General features: G+C 45.8%; 1 protein-coding gene across 1 annotated transcript; it reads right to left on the reverse strand.

Moving 5' to 3' along the window:
* Positions 1 to 1,120: 1,120 nt before the first annotated feature.
* Positions 1,121 to 19,960, reverse strand: ECRG4 (ECRG4 augurin precursor). The gene is made up of 5 exons (XM_055703282.1): positions 19,826 to 19,960; positions 6,689 to 6,821; positions 5,936 to 5,983; positions 3,483 to 3,640; positions 1,121 to 1,518 (listed from the first exon to the last, which is right to left on the reverse strand). The coding sequence occupies exons 1-5, from the start codon at positions 19,835 to 19,837 to the stop codon at positions 1,357 to 1,359; spliced, it is 513 nt and encodes a 170-aa protein (XP_055559257.1). The 5' UTR covers positions 19,838 to 19,960; the 3' UTR covers positions 1,121 to 1,356.
* Positions 19,961 to 21,152: the final 1,192 nt, after the last annotated feature.

A 21,152-nucleotide genomic window follows, 5' to 3' on the forward strand; every position in this document is an offset into this window, starting at 1 on the left:
AAGCTTTGGATGACGGACAGCTAAAGTATCCACGCTGTCTTCTTGACTGCTACAGTTTGCACTACACGTTTCACCTCTATCCTGATTCTTAGCTCCAGAAGCCATGGAGCAGCCAGCCTTCCTCACCTGCCCCTTCCCAGTCCTCTACGCTTGTCAAGCCCCAGCAGTGCTCTCCCCCATCCAGCTCCTGAAGCCCCTGACAGCTGAGATCCCCCTTCCAGGCTTAGGTCTGCATGAGGAGTTTCTCTGCAGTAACAACAGAGAAGCAGCAACGTGGCTGATGTTGCTGTGGTAGAAAAGTTGGTTGCATTTCAAGGTTCCTAACACACACAACCCCACCAACCAACCCCCTGTTAATCCACTACGCTTCATTAACAAATGCCCAATCTCTGGCATATTTTGGTGCTCAGCCTAATGTGTATAAATTCCAGTTTGAATTGGGGGTAGAGGGAACTGGAGACTGTGTTGGATGCTATCTGACGCTAACTTCATTTCAAATAGCTTAGTTTATTATTTTATTCCCTGTTTTGAGCTGGACTGAAAGCTTGCAGCTAAGTAGAACGGACATAAAGGGGAGTATTCATCAAAGATAACCTTCGGGTTATTGTGCCTGGAAGGGGTTGGGGCCACACACATTAGGTGATCTGCATCTCAGCAGTCACTCCTGATGTCAGGTTCCTGCACTGAGCACTTTCCCTGGAGAATCCTTTCCTTTCACAGGCTCTGCAGGTAGGCGAGCTCCTCTGCGCTGAATTCGGCTTTTATGAACATCTGCATCCTTGCCCCAACAGAACTCTAGGATTGCTGTGTCACGCAAGTTTGGAGGGCTCTGCACAGTAGGTCTAGAAACGGCAGAGGAGGCAATAAGGCAGCGCTTCAATTGAGATGAATGTGTTCTGGGTTTTTTCTTTTTCTCCAAGAATAATTGGATTTATTTGTTGACACAAATCTGAACGAGCAGGCACATCTGAAATGTATTGGCTTACATTATGTATTCTATATACTTAACTAGATGACATAATGTAACTTTGCAACTGATTGTAAGATGCAAATGCAAAAGCCATTTAAAAATTAATCTTTAGTAATACAGTTGGAATGAAACCTGTTACAAACTACTAAGTAATGGCAACCTGTTTATTTTATCAAAAAAGCTTTATTTCTAGAACACTTTATATGTAGTGTACTACTAAGTAGTGATAATTCAAAAAAAAAATGTGGCTTCTTTGAAGACTGGCAGTTCCTTTACTCTTGGTATTTTACATGAATAGAAGGAAAGTAGGGTCATTCTGACTGAGGGAGGACTCGGCCTCGCCCAGCGCAGCCCTATAGGCACCAGCTATAGTATGGTACATGGCACTAGTAATCATCATAGTTGACAGCTGCTCCGTGCCTGAAGGTGTGTGGATTTCGCGGGCCAATTGGTGAATCTTCATCGTAGTGGTGTTGGTAGTATCCACCATAGTATTCATTACGAGCACGCCCTAAGCTCGTCCAGTAGGACATGTCATCTTCAAATTTCTGCCAAAAAAAAAGAAAATACTTGCTTTCCAAGCCTGAAACTTTTCAACCAAGAGAGTGAAACAGAAGTGGTGCAGGAGGGTCCTTTTGTCTCTTTCAGAAATTCAGATTCTTTGCATATTTGTCAAAACAAAGTCTGTAGATCTAAGGGGGTTTGCAACTTGTACCTTCCTTTTCTACGGGATTATCATGGTCCGGAGTGCAGGAATTGCCCTGCCCAGCCCCACCTGGGACCCACCCCTGCACGCTCTGCCCGCTGTAAAATGCTCAAACTGACCGCGCCTGCAACTGAAACACGCGCCAAGCACCTCTAATATTCCCATTACCTCTGCGGTGATGGACTATAAAAACATTTCAATGTTTTGCATTAAAAATCTAAAGGAATGTCTCTCCATTGCCACATGCCTCTAGTCACAGTGTCCCTGACTGTAAAGCAGGTGCAGCAGAGTTCTGCTTTATGTCTGTGATTTTCCACTCCCATCATGCATGGGTGAAAATGAAGGTACAGTACAGCCTTCTAGCTATGGAAATGCAATAAGCACTTCAATTCTGCTCCCAACAGCAGAGGAAAAACAGTGTGCAAGGATATCAAATACTTGCCAAGCCAAAGCCTTTCCATCTGAATGACTCTTTGGAAATATTTTTGGCTGAGATTTGAAAAAAAAGTTTTGCAAAATACATAATGGGCGAGTATGGCCCAAGTCCTTTGCTGGAACAAACAGTTATTTCATTGTTAAAACTGTGTTTTAATACTCGGGAAAACCTACTAAGTGGATTCATTGTATTTCACAACAGGCCTCATTTCAGTTTTTGAAATGGACACAGGAACTCAGAGGAGAATTCATCTTATCTGCATGGCTTGTCCTTATTACTTATTCCTTGGTATTTGCCCCCAGTCTTCAATTTCTGGTGCATAAAACCACTTTTCCTATTTTCCTGTTCCTACTGGGGGAGGGGATATAGCCATGCTGTTAAAAAGTCATTTTTAGCTGCATAATGTCCAGGAAGATACCAAAAAAAAATGTATTCTTCATTATTTCAGTCCAAGCAAGGGATTATTTTTCTAATTGTTCCAGCTTAGAAAATAAGTGCATTCATCTTCTGAGCAATCCACATAGCATGAAGGTCCAAAATGTACTCCAGCTTGCCTGTGCCAATGCAATCTCATTAAACACATTCATGCAGCTGACAGAAGCCAAGAATTCAACATCTATAACTATTTTTACCTCTTATTAATGTAGAAATTATTCTACATGTGGGACTGCAACTAAATGCACATTTTTTTGCCCTATTTCAGCATCTGTTTAGTAGAGCTTTGTGCAGATCTGAGATCTCCCGATTCCATTCCAGTGTTTTTACAAATTAACTGTTTTTAAAAAATGTATCCTTCTCATTTCAAGAGAGGTTGGCTGCACATTATCAAATGGTTTTCCTTTCACATTTAGAGTCAAGGCACAGCTGCTCGTGCTCGTGATGGTCAGGAGCTGCCCACACCATTGAGGCACACGCATGCGTGAGGTACATAATGTTAGTGCAATTTCATTGAAGAATGCCGATCATGACCGGCTTGGTGTGGATCTCTTGGCATATTTAAAAGCAAATTGATTAGGTTGAGGCTGCCAAATTAATATCCTGAAACACGATTGATTGGTTTGGGTCTGGCCACCTGTTTCTCAAAGCAAACTTTATTTAAACATCCATTTGCAATTTATTAAGCTTAAGTTTGGTAGCAGGCAAGAACTCCATGCAGGTTTTTAATGTCATTTTTTTCTATTACAAAAATAATGCAGAAATCTCTAACAGATAACAAAGCTTATATTTCTGTGCAACATTTGCTACTTTAAAAAAAAGACATTGGAGTGTCTATGAACAGCAGGGCAGCCTCTCCCTGGCTGCCCCCATGGCTGTGCATCCACGCTCGCAGCCGCTCACTCTGAAGCCCTACCAACCCTTGAAATACTCACCGCCTCATCAAATCCCAGGTAGAGGAACTGCTGGTACCACTGCTGTACGTCAGGCTGGCTTCTGTCCCACAGCTGACGCCTCTGGCGTCTCAGGCTGCTTAGGAACTCCTTGGCCGCTGTTTCTTTCACCGACACTTCAGGCTTTGTGTCAGCAGGGGCTGAAATTAATTCCCCCCCAAAAGGCATGCCAGGAAATTTTTAGTCAGCCCGAAGCGTACTGCTTGCAGCAAGTAAGAAAATGTTTCTCGCATCATGCCATCACCTTTGTGCTTGGCAGTGCAATGCGTGTAATAGCAGTAACAGTAATAAACCCAGGAATCATAGATGTAATAGGATTGCTTATCTACTCTCACTCGCTTGGATTTTCAAAAAGCTGTTCTGAGCTCGAAGACAGAAGCTAAGTGAGGAATTTAAATAAATAAACCCAAAGAGCATATACACAATATTTTTGTGCTTTGAGGAGAGAACAGGAAGCTGGCCTCTGTGTGCTGCTGTTGCAGAAATGGGAATGAAGATGAGAGGTAACGTTAAAAAGCCTGAAGAAGCTGGAGAAACACTGCCAACTTATTAGGGTGGAGACACACATAAAAAGATTTTTCAATCTGTTGTGTAAAAACGTGGCTTTTAAATAATGACTGCCACTAAATGCCCTGTATGCCTGAAAATAAAAGCCCATTGGGCTTTCATAGCACACTGTTCAGTGGCTGCATTGGAATGCCCTCAACCTGCCAGACCCAGATGTGCCATCTGGCTTGCCCCATGCCCAATTAGGAGGCAGGCAGTTTGCTGTGGCTGCTAGAGCAGCCACAAAAATTTACATACCTCCGAAAGGTATGGATGTGAGGACTAGCTAGCCCCCTGCCACAGGTGGGAATGATAAAACGTGATGTTTGGTCTTCACAAGACCAAACAAGAAGCATGTGTAGGAGTAGGAGGAATGTTCTTGGCTTCAGAGGGTTCATTGCAATGAGGAACAGGCCAGGAACATGGATGTGGGTCAGGATTTTCAGAGGATGTGAGGGAAGAGGCTGGGACTGATGGGGAAGTCAGGTAGAGATGTGAAAACCATTGAAGTAGGAGCCAGGCGGACTCACAGCGGGAGACAAAGGACTGCAGTGGGAAGGAGGTTTGAGGTAGAAGTGATAGATGTGTTGTCGTAGGAAGAGTGGGAAACAGCAGGCTGCCCTGCAGTGATGAGCTGGAAACTGGTAACTCACTGTGTGCTTGAGCTAGGTGTTTTTACTGGGGAGGGGGACAGCTGAACAAATGTCATGTGAATGAGCCTTGTGCAAGGGGCGCTGCCAGCAAGGGAGCCAGTGCTGTGTGCTTAGCCTGCTCGCTTTAGCGCACAACTGGAAAAGGGGAGTGAGGCTTGGATTAAGGGGCTGTATGTTGCCTCTATCATCAATTCAAGGCTTTGCAGTTCTTCCTGGTCTAGGTCATGTTGCCTGTGTGCTCCAAAAACCTCTCCCCTTGGGTGGGAGGTGCATCTCACCAGGGGACTTGAACAAACAAGTGGACTGCTGCTGGGGCACAGGGAGGGTTGCTGTTGCAAGTGGTCACTCCTGCCTGCGTGCAAGCACTGCAGAATGGTGAGGTGAGGAACCCACACGTGTGGAAAGCAGCTGTGGATGGGACACCTACTTTAGGGCTGGCAAGAGGTAATGAGTGATGCTGGCTAAAAAACAGTGAGAAGTCAGGCAGGCTTGCATAAAGTGGGAGTCCCTCACAGAGGGTGTAAATCCTCTGCCTCAACCATAGAACAGGCTGAGGGGAGGCAACCAAAACTTCTGGGGTGTTTCAGCCTGCCCCCACATCTGCTGCTGTGCTGCTTGTCCCTAGCCAGCTTCATTTCTACCCCCTTCCCTCAACCAGCAAGCTGTTTGGTGCATCTGCCCACTGGGCCCTTGGCCATCATCTCTCCTGTGCAGAAAGCAGTCTTCCAAGAAGGAAGCACACGTGGGGCCAAGGAACAAAGGGAACAAGTCAAGGCATTGCAGACAAGCCTGGTTTGCACATTTTCTTCTCTGCACCTGAGCCAGCAGTATTTCCATGCATTATAATTCTGTGGAAAAACTTGTGACTTCACAGAATAAACCAGATACACGCCACGTCGGCCACGCATACGCTGGAGAAGGTAGGTACTATACACGGTGCAGAGCAAAAGGCAGGCGTACTGCCTGAGGCTGGGAACGCTGGTTTTCAGAGGGGGCTGTGATAAGCAGAGCCTCCAGCTTGCCAGTACCAAATCCCAAATGGACATGCAGGTGCAGACTTCGTATGCGCAGGGGGGGTTGGCACGATACGTAGCGAGAGGGGCTGTGTGCTACCAGCTTTGAAACGGGTGCTGGTACGCTGCTCCTCTGACTGCCCTCTTAGAGCTGGCAGCTTGGACTGATAGCAATTGGCACAAAGGGAAAACAAGGGAAAGTACTTTGCTGCCTTTTACTTACCTTCTCGTTTCTGAAGCATCAGTTTAAGCTTATTTTCCCTCGGAACATCTGGATAAGCGAAAATAAAACGTGCATTTACTAAGAAGGTAATAACAACAACAAAAAAAGATCATATCTCAAAAAATACTGAAAGTATTTTTGTCATCGCTCCAGCCCAACAGGCAAAACTCTGCAGCAAGTTTCTCCCAGTGCCTGCCTTTGCCTCCGTCCCCACGCTCGAGCAAAACATAGGCTCCGCAGGGAAGCTTCTGACACTGGCATCTTCTCCCCAGCTCTTCTCGGCAAGGCAACCCTGATACTGGCTGTCTTCTCCAACTAAATCATTGTATTTTTCAGCAGAAGACTGCGGCTGGTGCCCGTAGCATGACACAGTGCCCAAGGTGACATAGTAACCCCGGAAAACCCCGGTCACAGAGCTAGAGGCACGCTACAAGCGGGCTACCTCCGCGCCGTGCCTCGCAGCCCATCTCATCCCACAGCACATCGGCGCTGCCGTCCTGCCGAAACGCTTTCCCAGAAGGATCCAAGGATTTAGCCAACGGCCGGGCAGTGCAACAGGAGACCTGCAAGCGCTCGGCTGCTCCGAAATGCTTTATTCACTCGAAAACAAGGTTTTAAAAAAAAGATGCTCAACTTGCACAAGCCTTGGCGTGTCGGGGAGCGCTCACCCAGGCTGCTTCCCGCCCCCCAGGACGTTTTCCCTCCCCGCATCCCGCATCCCGCATCCCGGCCCGGGCGCGGGCGCTCACTCACCAGGGGCCGCGCCGAGCAGCGGGAGGAGGAGGAGGAGGAGGAGGAAGGCGGCCCCGGGCAGGGCCCCGCGGGAGCACGGCGGCGGCATGGCGGCGGGGGGCGGCGAGCGGCGCGGCGTGGCGAGGCGACCCACCTGGGCGGGAGGAGACGGAGGGGATGGAGGTGGGGATGGAGATGGAGCCGGAGCAGGAGCAGGAGCCGGAGCGGAGGGACAGGGCGCGCCCGCCCGCCCCACGCCGCGCCCCGGCCCGCCCGGCCCGACGCCACGGGGAGGGGCGCGGGGGCACCCGCAGCGGGAGGGCGAGGACACCGGCGGCCGTGGGCTTCCTCGGGGTTGTGCCCTTTGTGCTTGAACGTGGAGTGCGGTGCGTCCCGCTGGGACGAGGCATCCCCCCTTTCTTTTGGCGTGGCACCGTCTGCCCGCTCGCAGCAGCGCTTTTTTTTTTGCTTTTTTTTTCCTTCTTTTTGTGGTTACACACGATCCAGTGCAACTGGTAAAGAACTTTCAGCAATTCATGCAGGCTTTTCTTACAGAGGAATAATAATAATAATAATAAAAAAATGGTAGCAGCATGTCTTTTAACATTTCTCTATATAAAGCCAATTTGCCAGTCACCTGTAAAAGCAGATGGAAATTGTCTTTGTGGGAAAATGAATCCATCAGCCAAAGGGGACTTAGCTCAGGGTCTCTTTTCTTCTCCCTTCCTCCCACTCCCCAAGTCCATGGAAAAACACAATGCATTTTAGTTGATCAGCTTTAAAAAATTACTTGGATTTCTCTTTCTACATATAGACAGGTTTAGCTTACAGTAACACCTCAGAGACCGAAAGCCAAGCTCACAAATGCAAAGTCCTTGCACAGCAGGATCATAACTGCAATGGTGCCTAAACTTACTCTGCCTTTTCCTAAATCAGAGTTAAGCTTCCCTCAGCGAATTCAGCTTCTCTCAGATCCTTCCCCTGCAAATGCCGGAAACATCCCAGATGAAGTCTAGCAAGATCCTTGCCTGGCCTCGGACACAAACCTCTATCTTCCCTCACAGCAGAGACCCACAACGCTCAGGAGAGTTACGGGTGTTTCACCTCCTGCTGAAATTGTGCCAGGGTACGGCAGGGAGCGTGGGGGGATTTAGGGGGAGGCGAGGGGGAGCCCAGCTCTCTCTGTAACCTACTTGTGAGAAATCTGGCAAGCGCAGAGGCCTTGGTTCCCTGATCCAAGGATTGTTTCCAGATTCGTTGCAGATGAATATATACATACACACTGTATATACTGTATATATTGTAATTGTATATAAATACGTATATTGGTATGTGTGCATATACATACATGCACGTGTATGGCGAGGGAGCTGTGCAGTGGTGTGGCAACTCCCTGCGATGACATGTGGAGCCCATCAGTGCTGTTTTTCAGGCACAGCTAATTTTGGGAGTGTGACAAGACCCTGTGTCTGGCTTTACCATTTGCTGCAAAACACAGAAGCTGCACCAGCACGGGCTGGTCCATCAGTGGTTCCCCAGCCCCAGCCTAAATGTTGCTCCAGGCAACCACTCCTGATTGCTCCATGCATCTTTCCCCCTGTGAAAAAAGTGCTTGGAGCTGCACGCAAAGTCTTTCCCCTGCCTCCCTCCATCCCCCAGCGTTAGCTCAGGCCTCTCTCTGGTCGTCCCAGTTAAATCAGCATCAGCAACAGCTTGTAAAAGGAATGTAGTCGCTCCAGCCAAAACGCCCCTTGCTTTCCACAGGAGCCACGGCTTTGGGAGGGGGGGCAGAGTGGGAGGGAGCAGCGCCTTCCACACCCCTGTGGTGGAAGCATTCCCATAGGAGTCTGAAGTCCCAGCTCAACCCCCACGCAGCTGGGAACCAAACTTAGTTTGTCTGGTTTTCTGTCACTGCTTTTGAGTGGTTTGTCCCTACAGCCCCATGCTTCAAGCGTCAGCAGACTTAACACTGTGTCTTGGAGCAAACACCCGTTCTGAATCAACGCGCTCTTTCATCAGCTTAACGTTGACAGCCTTTTTACTAAAACCACCTGAGGTTTTTGGATAGTTAGTTGCAGAATATAGCTAGGAGGGACAGAAGTGAAGGCTACATGAAACAGCCATGACAATTTATAAAACCAGGGCAATAACTCGTGAATATTTATAGTCTACTGCTATATTGGTAATGGCAAAGGGTGTTTTGTTCAGCTGGTCAGTTTGTAGTGAGCCTTGCATGGAAATGGAGCTCTGCAGAACTTCAGGTACTTGGTGCCTCTGGGAATATAAAGCACAAACCCTCCTCCGGATACCAAATATACCACTATGACTCAGGAAAGTGCTGAGATAAAATGCTACCTGGTGAAACCCAGAGAATGGATTGACTCAAGTACAAGGTTATTGTTGAAAATCATTGCTCTAGTGGTGGAAGAAGCAGATGACAGAAGAATATAATGCTCAGGGTTAAACTGAGTGCAGTATCTTCCCTGAAGAGGTCACCTTCCCAGTTCAGGGGACAGAAGATTCTGACAAAAAGTAAAGAAGTTGTGTAAAAATATAACACCACTTCTTTTCAAAGGCAGTGGTAAATGGTGACTGGTGTTTTTTCCAGTAGCAATCTTTATTTCTGTTCCAGGTTGCTTTAAGTACTAAGGCAGTGTTGCCCTGGTGTTGTAGTAAGACACATTTTTTTCTGCTGAGCTTGCGACTGCTGCATCATTATTAGAAGTATTTACCTTCAAGTGAGCATCTATGTTTATTGACACACCTGCAGTACCCCTTTCTGCTATTTGCCATGTAAAACTACAGCTGCTGTGCATGCGACCTGGAGACTGCAATGTTTTCCTCTGATCTCTCAATCAGCAGTGACGTTGCTCTCTTTAAAACACCCCTTTCTTCAGCATGGAGGAGTTTAAGGCTTGTCTTAGGGCTTAGTTTGCCTCCACTGGATGCCAAGGTTGGGAGCTGTCTGCTGGCGTGGCTGTGCATCATCCCCAAGTGCTCTAGGTAAGCAAGCCTGTGCTAATGACATCATTCAGGTAAATGTCTTTCATCACCATTGGTGACAACAGTAGACTCTTGGAGTTGAAACTTTGTTGAAAGATGTTAATTAATGTCATCAGCAGGACTGTTCCCCAGAACGGTGTAAAACTCCATCAAGCCCCCTAGCATAATAGGGACCACTAACCGGAGGGATGCTCACAGCAGGATAGTGGGATGGAGCTGGCAGGTTTTGTCACTTCCTCAGCATGGAGCTGGACTATGGACTATGATCTCGCAAGCCTGAGGCAGAAATTTGGGAGCGATCCAACAGAAAGCCACTCTGAGCCTGACCTTGAGAAACAACAGGCAGAAGCCAGGCAAAGAGCTCACTGGAGCCAGAGAAATCCCAATTGCTGAGCCTACTGCCGGCCAGTGCTGTCTTTGGAGCCTGCAGCTCTGCAGTTCGCGGCACGTTTGGTGACCACTCGGGCAACCCCGTTTCATCTGTGTGATCTCTGAGTTTACACCTAGTGGTTTTAAGCCTAGTGGCTTCTACAAATGCCTAAAGTGGTGTGGGCATGCATGGCTGTTTAACTGATCTGACCTAAACGGGGGGAGAGGGGGAGGGGAATCTGCCTCCAAGCATCACTGAATTTTTGAGTGTTTGAATTTTTTGATTATTATTGCACATTATGCATAAAACTTAATATAGAGAGAATCCTGAATAGCAAAGAGACACTTCTGCTTTTGCATCTCACCACAGTAGCTGTTGAGATAACTGTGTTGCATTCATTAAAATGTAAGAGATAGTATCAGTAATGGCCATTCAAAGATATTCAGCAGTTCAAAGCACAAAAAATTGTACTGAAAAGATTTATCTTGCTTTCTTTCCTTCTTCCTTTATTAGGTCTCATGTTTTCAGGCCTTTCAACACAATAATGTTCTTAAATACGATGTAGATTAAATGAGTATATAATCACAGGACTCCCAAAGCTGGATTCCCAATGAAAAAAAACCCCACCACATATAATGAGACATGATAAACTAGTGAGACCTGGCATCAGCATAACTTGGTAGGCAAACAGATAAGTTGGAAAGTGGCCAGGGACTGCAGGAGATGACCCTTCATCTTTTGCAAAGAAGAACCATGAAGTTTTTAATGATCCACTAAAATGACACACTTGATCAAGAATATGGCAGCGTTGAACAGTGCTCCCAACGCTCAGGAAATTATTATTTTCTGCTAATGAGGTTTTTACAAAACTTCCCGGCTATATTGGCCTGGTCACTTGCCTTAGGACAGAGGCATTTGGCACTCCAGATTGTTTTCTGCAGCCTGTTCCAAGAAACCGCAGGAGTCATGTTTTCATTCCAAACAGAAGGAAGAACATTTAAGTCATCAGTCAGTTCTTTCCAAAACATTTTGAGTTCCATACTTCTGCTTTCACTGCTCCAGAGTCCTCCTGATAATGGTAGGACTATCCCCAAGTCCCAGGACAAACACCTTTGCTTTAGGGAAAATTTTATTTGTTGCTGGCTATGAGTCTCGTTGGCCCTGACACATGGTTTGAGACACCTTTCATCCATTGCATCTCAACTGGGTGCACCATTACTTTGGTCCATGTTATTAAGAATTATTAGTGTTTATATTTTCCATAGAAAATAGCTTAAAAGACAGTCTTTCTTTTTTCTCCTTGTGCTTGGTTACTGCTGATACTTTTTGCAGCTTCTGGCGGACGCTGTCAGACAAGAAATGGTGTCTGTTACTCTGTCCGTCTCCCTCCCTTCACTCACTGAGGGTACTTTGCTGCCCTCACTACAGAATTAACCTTATGGCTCTTGTGATAAGAGTGTGAGGAGCAGATTAGTTCGGCAATGTTATCTGATCACAGCTGCTACCTTTCTGCAGAGCTATTGATTTATTTACCAAAATCATTCTCTCTCTAAGAAATCCTTCTCCTTTTTCTCTTCCACTGCCTCCAGTATATTTTTAGGATAAACCTGGAAGTATATACCAAGTCTGCAAGTCAGATCTAACAGGAAGAGAGATGGAGAAGGACTGTAGTGCATTATGTGTCTTTTTACCACAGCCTGATTTCATTCAAATCACATTCTTTTACTGCTGTCTCTTGGGACTCTTCTTTCCATGCTTCAAAACATTTTTAATGAACTCTTATTTCTGACCTATTTTTGTGGTTTTTTTACTCTCTTATTTTAGCATTCACATCCAGAATGCATGCACACCCTTAAAAAAAAACCACAAACACCTAAAAACCACAACAAAAACCCCACCCAACAAACAGGCTGCAACTATTCATAGGTATGATATCATAGTAAATGCAAAATCCCCAAAAATTAAATTTAGTGATTTGGGTTTAGCATCCCTTTTCTACACATTAATGCTGTCTTAATGGTTCATACACATTTCTGTTCTTTCTCCAAAACTCTGGGCTTACACATGGGGTGGATGTTATTCATACAATAAAAAAAGCTATCTGACCTTGTGCTACATTGTGTCATCAGTGACCATGTGCTGTTTGCAGTGATCAAGCCCTTCCCTGAAGAGTGTCCCATACCGCTGCCAGCTGCCCTGTCACAGCTGCCGTGGTTTCCCCATCTTCTCAGGCCCCCAACTAAATCCTCATCACAAAAGTACTATTTCCTGCCTTGTCCTTCACCAGAAAGCCAGTGTGGGGATGCAGCACCATCACATCAGCAACTGCAAAACCAGGGGAAGCTGCAAGGAGTTTCTTGCAAGCCCAGCCACCTTCAAACACTTGGGTACCTTCATCATGGCTAGAGCAATATGCCTGCCTGCACCACCTGCAGCCCTAAAACCCTTTGCAGAACAGCTCACACGAGTCTCTTCCTTTGTAAAGAGCGTCACCAGAGGAGCCAGCCTTTCCAATGCACAGTTCAGTACCTTATGATGAATCCAGCACAAACTGGAGAATGGCTGGAAACCAGATTGTGCTTCCCGAGGTAGCTGCCTTACCCTTAAGAGCTTAAGTCAACATGGTGACTTGCTACCATGAAGATGGGGAAGTCTCTCTGCCCCCTGCTCCCTCATCCTTCCCTCTTACCAGCACTGGCTCTAGGACTTTTTGGAGCCAATTCAGTTTGTTACAAAAGCAGAGCCAGTTCACTTTTTCTGCGTTAGTTGTCTTCAGGACTAGTGAGGTGTGTGATGGCTCAGGTAGGTGGTTTGCAAGAGCTGTGTGGTTTGCAAGGAAGAAGGCTGTGGGAGAGTATGGCCAGAAGTGAGAATGGGGTAAAACGGGTGAAACAGAACTTCTTCTTCTTGTTCTTGCTGGAGGAGGCTATTACATCTACCACACCCTGAGGAACAGCCGGGGGTTGGGCCCACTTGGTGCTCAGTAAGCACTGTCCCCAGAGCAGGTCAGTACAGAGACAGGAGTGAACTGAATCCACACTGAACCCATTGCAGCACTGCGGTTGGGTCGCTTCCTCCTCCTGTCTTGTGTTTGAGGCTTTAGCAATGTCTAAAACTGGTCCCTGCAGGCCAAATCGGTGTCTTCATGATCCCTTAGTGCCTGTTGCACTTGGGCATGCTCCAGAGTGGATTTCTGCCTGTGCAGCAAAGTTTACGAGCAGAAAAGTTTGCTTGCTGAAGAGCAAAGGGCTTGATACAGGGACGGGTTAGCTCTGCCTAAGGTTTCGCTCCCTGTGCCTCAGTCCCCTCAGCCCCAGCAGCAGCGCAACTGTTGCTGGGGTGGCAGGGCAAGCCCCACGCACCGCCACTGCAACCTCACCAGCGTGTATGTAAGCCTCAGAGACCTGCAGGGACACAATGCAAGCCTATCTAGCATGTGCTATTTTTTAAAATTTGAAATAGGACAAAGTGGTTGCATTTTTTCACAGGGATAGAAATGGGATGCATCCCAGACAGCTGCTGCCACGCCTTGTGCAGTTTGAAGACCCTGTTTTAAAGCATGGGAGCTGGAGCACTGCTTGAAGCCTGCCAGGCATTTTTAGCGTGAACAAAACAACCTGCTTTCCCTGACCTGCCTTCTCAGGCAGGTAGGAATCACATGGGCTGAACCTTTCAGCAGCACCGCCAGCCTGCCTGAGGCAGGCCCCCAGCACACAAAATGTCTGCCCAAGCGGTCAAAACACAGCAAAGTCATCCGCAGCGGAGAGCGGGCGATTGCTCTCTCCGCGGGTGGAACACCAGCCTTTGGGAGCCTTAATAAGAGGCAGAGCATCCCAGCTTGGAGCATGACTCTCAGGTTATCAGAGCAGAAACCTCCCTTGTCTTCCTGATGTTATCACGTGTGACCTTACACCTCTCTTGATCTGCTTCGTGGCTGCTCCCGCTGGCTCTGCATTATATCTGTGCTTTGCAGTTTCACCAATGCCCTACCTAAGCCCTGCCTGTGAACAAGCCTGTGCCTCTGTTCATCCAACGCTGGATTACCTTGCTGATTTACAGTTCGGTTTGTTTCCAGGAGAATGCACTTTCTGTAGTCTCTCCATGCTGCTGCTGAGTAAAAAAGATCATGGCATCTTTAATATTCCTGCATGAAGCCCTGCTGCACCCAGCTGTCCTTGGATGCCAGCGACTGCACAGTGAGGGTATGGAAATTGGAGGGGAGATTTTTTTACCTGTTGTGATCATTTAGGCATCTGTCCTGCAAGTATTCATGCACACAAGTATTTTTAATCATAGGAGCCCTATGGAATCCCATAGAGATTAAATCCCGGTCTGCTGCTGCTATATGCCTGGATCTCACAGAATGCCATCATACAGGAACGTGGCTCCCCTGGAAAGTCAGGCATTTCATCCCTGGCTCTTTGCTCTCCTCGAGTTCAGTGTTCAGTGGAGGAAAATGCTGCTGAGCGCTGTTCCCAAAGGCCTGCACGGGGCCTGACCCAGGCCACCACAGGGCCCATCAGCTGTCTGTGCTAATAGGGCTGCACAACTGAGCTCAGGCTGGCTCTCCTTCACCCAAGCAAAAGAAACTGCCCACATTTGTTGATGCAGACAGGCCTCTGAAGTCCCTGCAAGCTCCTCTAGGCATTGGTGTAAGTGCTTGTATGCCCCAGAGTTCTTGCCACTGGGGATGGCTGTGGCACAGAGGAACTAATACGCTGCTGTCCGTCTCCAGCACACTGTGTCCTCTCCACCAGAAATGTCCCGGTGGGCAAGACAGCCCTGCTTTGGGCCGGATCACTCTGTTTTGGGCCAGACCAGTTATATACTTCAACCAGAAAGCTAATGTACTTCAGAAACAGGAATTCGGAGGCTGTAGTTCTTCAAGACGGGGTGAGCAATTTAATCACTTACTTCTACCAAAACCAGCACAAAAGTCTTTTGCCTCCTCCTTCCTCAAAATCTGCCATTACAAACCCTTGTGTTCAAGGGTTTTAAAAAAAAAAGACTACTGAAGTGATTTTTGCTTTAAAGAACATTTTACTTGTTTAACATTTTGTCACACCCTGCACTGCAGGTCTGTGGTACTCTTACTAAGTGAAGGATGGTGACTGCCATCCTATTAGATAAAGTTACCACCTAATGATCACAATGGAAAGATGCTTTCATCTACTAATTACCAGTAATGAGGCAGTGGCTGTAAGTCTAATACATATTAGCTGAACATTAATTATTGTTACCAGAGTAACAGCACAGTGATGTGACACTGATCTCTTTCTCTCCCATGCGTGTCCAGGTCAGTGTTTAGCCATACAGCAGTGAGTAAACATGCAGACAAGCCTTTGAGGACTTCGTCATAGAATCGTTTAAGTTAGAAAAGACCTTTAAGATCAAGTCCAACCGATAACCCAGGACTGCCTTACAGATATGTACCTTACAGAAACAGTACAAGCACAGTAATGACTGTATGATCAGTCATTACTGATGAATGTATGTCATGATCAGGAGAGGCCATGCAGTTGTATTAGATGATTAGTTATTTTCACTCAAGTAATAACTAGGTTAAAAACATCTTCTTAAAAATGGTCATTTAATTTTTTATTTTTCACATTGATCAACGCAGATGCAGGGACAGCATGTAACTTGCAATATAACTTTGCTGTTGGTAATCACTTGTTAATCAGAGACAGTAAGATCGTAGAATCATAGAACCATTTAGGCTGGGAAAGACCTTTAAGATCATCAGATCCAACTGCAAACCCAACACTGCCAAGTCCACCACTAAACCTGGTCCCTAAGTGCCACATCTACACGTCTGTTAAACACCACTCAGGGATGGTGACTCCACCAATTCCCTGGGCAGCAGGGAGGAGATAGGAGCAGATGGGAGACTTGTTGCTTTTTTTTTTCAATGAAGAGAAAACTGGGGGAGCAGAAGTGAGTCATACTTGGAAGCACGCAGTACCTGACATGGGAACACATTTTTCAGAGACTTGGCCTGGCTTGCCACTAAGCAAATTTTAGGCACCTGGACAAGAAGAATGCTGGTCCTGTTGATTCAAATGCAACACTTGTCCTTGGGTTTAGCAAAGTCAACACTTTCCCCTTGATCATTTTTATCATGGGGTTTGGGTTGGCCGTTTCACGAGAAATAGTGTGAAACACACACACAGACACAAAAAAAAAAAAAAAAAAAAGGACCAGTATAACCAGATCACTAAATCATTACAAAGCCATTAAATATGCCAATGGAAAAACTTTTCCATAGACTAATCTTACATGACTTACTTAAACCATACTGAAATGTTTAGACCAAGGAAAGGAATACATGGAAAAAAGAGGAGAAACATACAGCAGAAAGAAAAGAGAAATGCATAGTGAAGAGAAGGCTTTTTATCTGAAAAAAAGGAGCATACGTTGTAAGGTATATATTTTAGTAAAGAAGCCCAAATGCTCCAATCTCTACTACTGTCACCATTCCTATACAGTTCCCATCAAACCTACAGTCTCAATATGTGAAACAATCAATCAGTGTCCCCTAGCCATGGAGAGATCCCATTGCCCAAGGCACAGACTGATTTCCCTGCCAGCGCACAGGCAACTCCAGGCTAGCCTTAAAAAAGAAACAGAGTAAAACAAAGGCTGACAGAATACCTTCATTTTGGTTTCATTATGGACACATTCCACCTCTTCCTATTTCATCAGAGGTTCCTCTCCCATATTCATCTCTGGTTTCCACTTAAAAATCACTTATTTTCATTTAAAAATGAGCTCTGACACACAGAGAACTAAACTCTTATATGTAAATAAACAATACAAACCAGTAATGTTATTCAAAGATCTAAGCACATTCTCTGCATAGCAATATATTGGAAAATGTATCTGCCTTTTCCCTTTCCAGACTATGTAAGCAGCTTCAGGAATAAATTATCCAAAACGATCTGAGTCTGAGTTTGTGACATGAACAATTACAGTTATGAAACATGTATATTTTGTTTACTGGTATTTTAATTCTGTGCACGGACAATGCATGTGCAAGTAGCAGAGCAGCCTCCCTTCTGGAGTGCTCATAAGCTAATTGGTGGTGTACTGGGCTCAGAGTCTCTCTTCTGAGGGAAAATATCAGATGGAAGTTAACAAGCGCATGGAAGGTATAAGAAGTTTTTCTTGGACAACACTGGAACAAGGCTTGTCATGAATTATGTGGATCTTTCTGAATCAAGGGGATATTTTTCTTTCTTGCTAAAAGACAGTCTCTGTCACAAGTACTCTTCTTGAAGCTGAAACATGAGTTTAAACAAGGATGTCAGAGGATCTGAATTATGCAGGTGGTCAGCCCAGAGTGATGTCTTCTAGCCTTAAAATCAATACATCTCTCTCGATTGTGAAAGGAAGGAAAAGACAGGTGGTAGCATAGAGTTTGTACATTTACAAATCACCCATGAAACTGATTGCTCCGAATTTGTACAAAAATGTCAGCTGAAGCCAACTTTCTTTCAACCTAAATGTTATCATTTTCCCATCAATTGCATGGCAGTGGCTTCAGGCAATATCTGAAAAAGAACAATGGTTGATGACAGTGCTACAAGGAGCAGAGGGGCTGCAGGTAAGCAGCAGGGCAGGCAAAGAGTGGTAGCATAACAGATTGGAAAGACCAAGGGGTGAGAGTGGGACCTGATTCTGCAAGGCATTGACAAATTACATTTACTCCCAGAAGTTAGACTTGTGCTTGTGCATCCTCCTGCTGAGGATGAAAGCTGTGTGGCAAGTGGTAAGAATATTCTTTGCAAACACAGCCTTCACTAAGCACGGTAAAAAAGATGTGCATTTTCCCATCGCTACATTGAGACCCAACCATCAGACTGGCTGACTGGCATAGGGACAGACTGATATAAGGGTTTATCTTTCCTACAGATGAAAATCCAGGTTTGATCCACACTTTGTTAACTGTTCGGTTCCAAAGACTTCAGTGTCTTTTCTCAGTGATGACACTTGGTGATCAATATTGTCAGGGGCCATTGACACAGCCTTAAAGGCACCCCATCTGTGTCTATCATCAGCGAGCTCCTCATCTCCATATATGCACATTAGCATTCACAGAGAATGAAGCTGTATTAAAAAAAGATATTGAATATGAGACCTCTAAATAATATCTAAATGGATTTATTACAGAGTGTCAGTGTGTTGCAACATCCAAATGAACATTCGGGAAAGAAGCCCTAGAAAAGATCAGAGCCTGCACAGTTTCTTTCAGACAACCCTTCTGTACATCATTAAGTCTTGCCTATAGTAAGTCAGGCCAAATACAGCATGCAAATAATTCTGTATTTCAGCCTGTGCTAAATAAATGTTTTTTCTTTTTGTTTTTTAATGACAGATGCTCCCCTTGAATCTTCATGCACTAGCATAGGTCATTCTACTGTCACCTTAAAATTCTGCATGTGTACATGAATGCAGGTAAATAAACTGTAATGGTAACATGCAGACAAGTTAATAGACCCTGGCATGCCAGATTTTTTTATAACACTGTCTGTCCACCACCGTTCCCTACACTTTTTAAGGGACGATGTTCTTTTACCCTACCCTTATATTAGGAACTTCCCTAAATCAGATAGATTCCTAAAAATGCCCAGAGTGAGACTTATTCAGGAGAGCTCTCCTCTCTGTCAGGCATTTGTCTGACACCAGGAATATAGCCTGGCCTAAAACAAGACCTTGGCAGGTCTTGGAAAGGGTTCAGTTCAAAGAATTTAGAAGTCCATTCTTGGTTTAACCATGTGCCTCCAAACAGCAAACATAAAGCAGGCCGCCTTGCGTCGGGCCCCCCTGCCCAGCCTGCCAGCACAGCATTTTCCTGCACAGCTGTGTTCGTCAAGGATGTGGTGAATTGTCACTTCTGACCATTTTAATCAGTAAAACAGGAGGGATGCTGCGGCTGGGCTGGGACACACGTGCTCTGAGGGCACTGCAGCTGCAACTGCATTACTTTGCATTGCTGGCAAAGTACGCCTTTTGCAGATCTGGCTTAAGTCCTCAGGCTACCTGGACTATGAGCTGGTTAAAACCAGTCTTAGGAGAGGGGCGCAGCCTAGCCTTGACAAACATACTGACTCACAATCAGATCTGAGGATTAAAAGTATACTGTGGCTGCTGCCTTCTGCTTGCTTTCAGGAATCACAGTGAAGCTGAGCTTCTCGATTGTCAAGCTTGTTTTTGTTAAAAATACTTTCCCTTTATTCCCCAAACATGGCATTCTTAATTGCACCTATAAATTACTTCTTCGGTCCTTTTTCAGCACGAAAGGCAAGTTTTGAAACGGAATCTGGCAAATCTACAAAAGTGCATAAACTGTAATGCATCTGCGTTACAAACTGCAGCTTTCATTAAAGTAGTGATTTTTAGTTGTTTCCACGTTGGTCAGCTGCAATAAAGAGAAAATTAAGAAACAAACAATAGCATTACCAGAGACTGCTAATATCCCTCTGTGTCCACTCACTTCTGATATTTTCAGCCATTTCCTCCACTGTGGAGTGTGCATTCACATCCCTGTGCTTGTACACACACACACACACACACGTGCACAGATGAACAAAGAGTATCCGTCCAGGAAGGAAAATACCCTGCACGATGCTACAGACCACTGAAGGCTAAAATATTTCTTCACAACACCCCGCAGTTGTTGTCAGGGCAGGAGTAAGATGTCACAATATTTTTTACTAAAAAACACTGACATGTTTTAGACATTCCTCCCCTTCTTCCAGCAAATAAATATTTTATCAGTTTACCTTTAAAATCATATGCTTCCTGTCTCCTTCCCAAATGCCTGGCCAGAAGAAATGACCTTTCCTGCCACAGAACAAGTTTCTCTTTATTTCAGCATGTCTTGCGTCCTGCAAACAGGGCACGAAGCAACCAAGGCTGCGAGTGCGGGAGCCACAGGACTGCTGGGGATGCTGGGCGTGAAAGGCGCATTTATTCTGCCTCTCCTGAATCCCAGCCCCTCAGCTGCAGGCATCTGCTGAGTGCTTCTTGGACCAAGTGTGGAGAATCACATTTCTGCTTAATCAGGTGGCTGACTGGAGAAAGATGATTGCAAGCAGATGTACCCATGTTCTCATGTGAAAGGAATTTGGGCTTTTGTGTCGGCTGTATGATGAGCGACCAGCTCTGGGCAGTATTTGAGTGCTCTTTAATTTCTTGCAGGTGCTGGGAGCCAGTACACACTGGTGCAGCAGAGCTGGGACCCAATGTGCAGGAGGTACCTGGAGAGATGGTGCACCCAGGGTCAGCAGGAGGGCCACAGGTAGGAGGTGTGACCAGCAGGCTCAGCTTACTGCAGGAACCCAGGGTCTGTTTTGTAAAGACCCATGTTGCTGTTAAATCCAAGCCACACTCAAACCCTCACAAGGCTGCAACAGCAAAACTCTGTTTTACTCTAGGCATAGTGTTTTTTACCTCCTGTTATGGATAATCCAGGAGAAATAAACAGGATGGACATCGGTAATATCAAAACAATTTCTTTGAATCTGTAACTAGTCAGGGACAGGCAACGACCATGACATCTGCGTATTAAATAGCTCCAGGTTTCAGTGGAACATCCCAGTAGCATTGCAAACGGCCCAAGGAAATCACAATCACTTTAAAGAAATGTTTGATGCAGTTACAACTGTATTTTGGAAGCACATTATATATTTCTAGTGCCATAACAGCTAAGACAAGACACATATCCAGGCGTTTAGTGGAAAGGGATGTACCCTTTGTGTCATACCTCAGGATGCCTGACCACATGAGGGTGAATATTCATGGCCATGGTATGAATGTACCTGGCCATACAGTGGCAAAGCAGCTGTATGCAGTCTATAAAGGCCCAGAAACTCCACACAAAGCTCACCTACAGGCAACCAGCCACACGCCCGCGTTTACATACGAGTACTGAGAAGCAAGGCTGTATTTACTGCCACCACTTGGAAGTAACATGATCATGCAGACCTCAAATTCCATGATCCTGCAGACCTCAAAAATATCACTACTGTGGCTTGCTGCTGTTTACTGTGCAAAGCCCAGTCCACCTAGTGTAGGCATGTCAAGCTAAAGGAACAGGACCTGGAAGCC

This window comes from Falco cherrug, chromosome 2 (genome assembly GCF_023634085.1).
Source record: "Falco cherrug isolate bFalChe1 chromosome 2, bFalChe1.pri, whole genome shotgun sequence".
Classification (NCBI taxonomy): Eukaryota; Metazoa; Chordata; class Aves; order Falconiformes; family Falconidae; genus Falco; species Falco cherrug.

Bases quoted from the DNA above. Each gene is read 5' to 3' on its own strand.
- ECRG4 (XM_055703282.1), bottom strand. The intron at 5,984-6,688 runs GTGAGTGAGCGC...TCGCTTATCCAG, and splicing joins GCTGCTCGGCGCGGCCCCTG to ATGTTCCGAGGGAAAATAAG. The intron at 1,519-3,482 runs GTGAGTATTTCA...TTTTTTTGGCAG, and splicing joins ACCTGGGATTTGATGAGGCG to AAATTTGAAGATGACATGTC.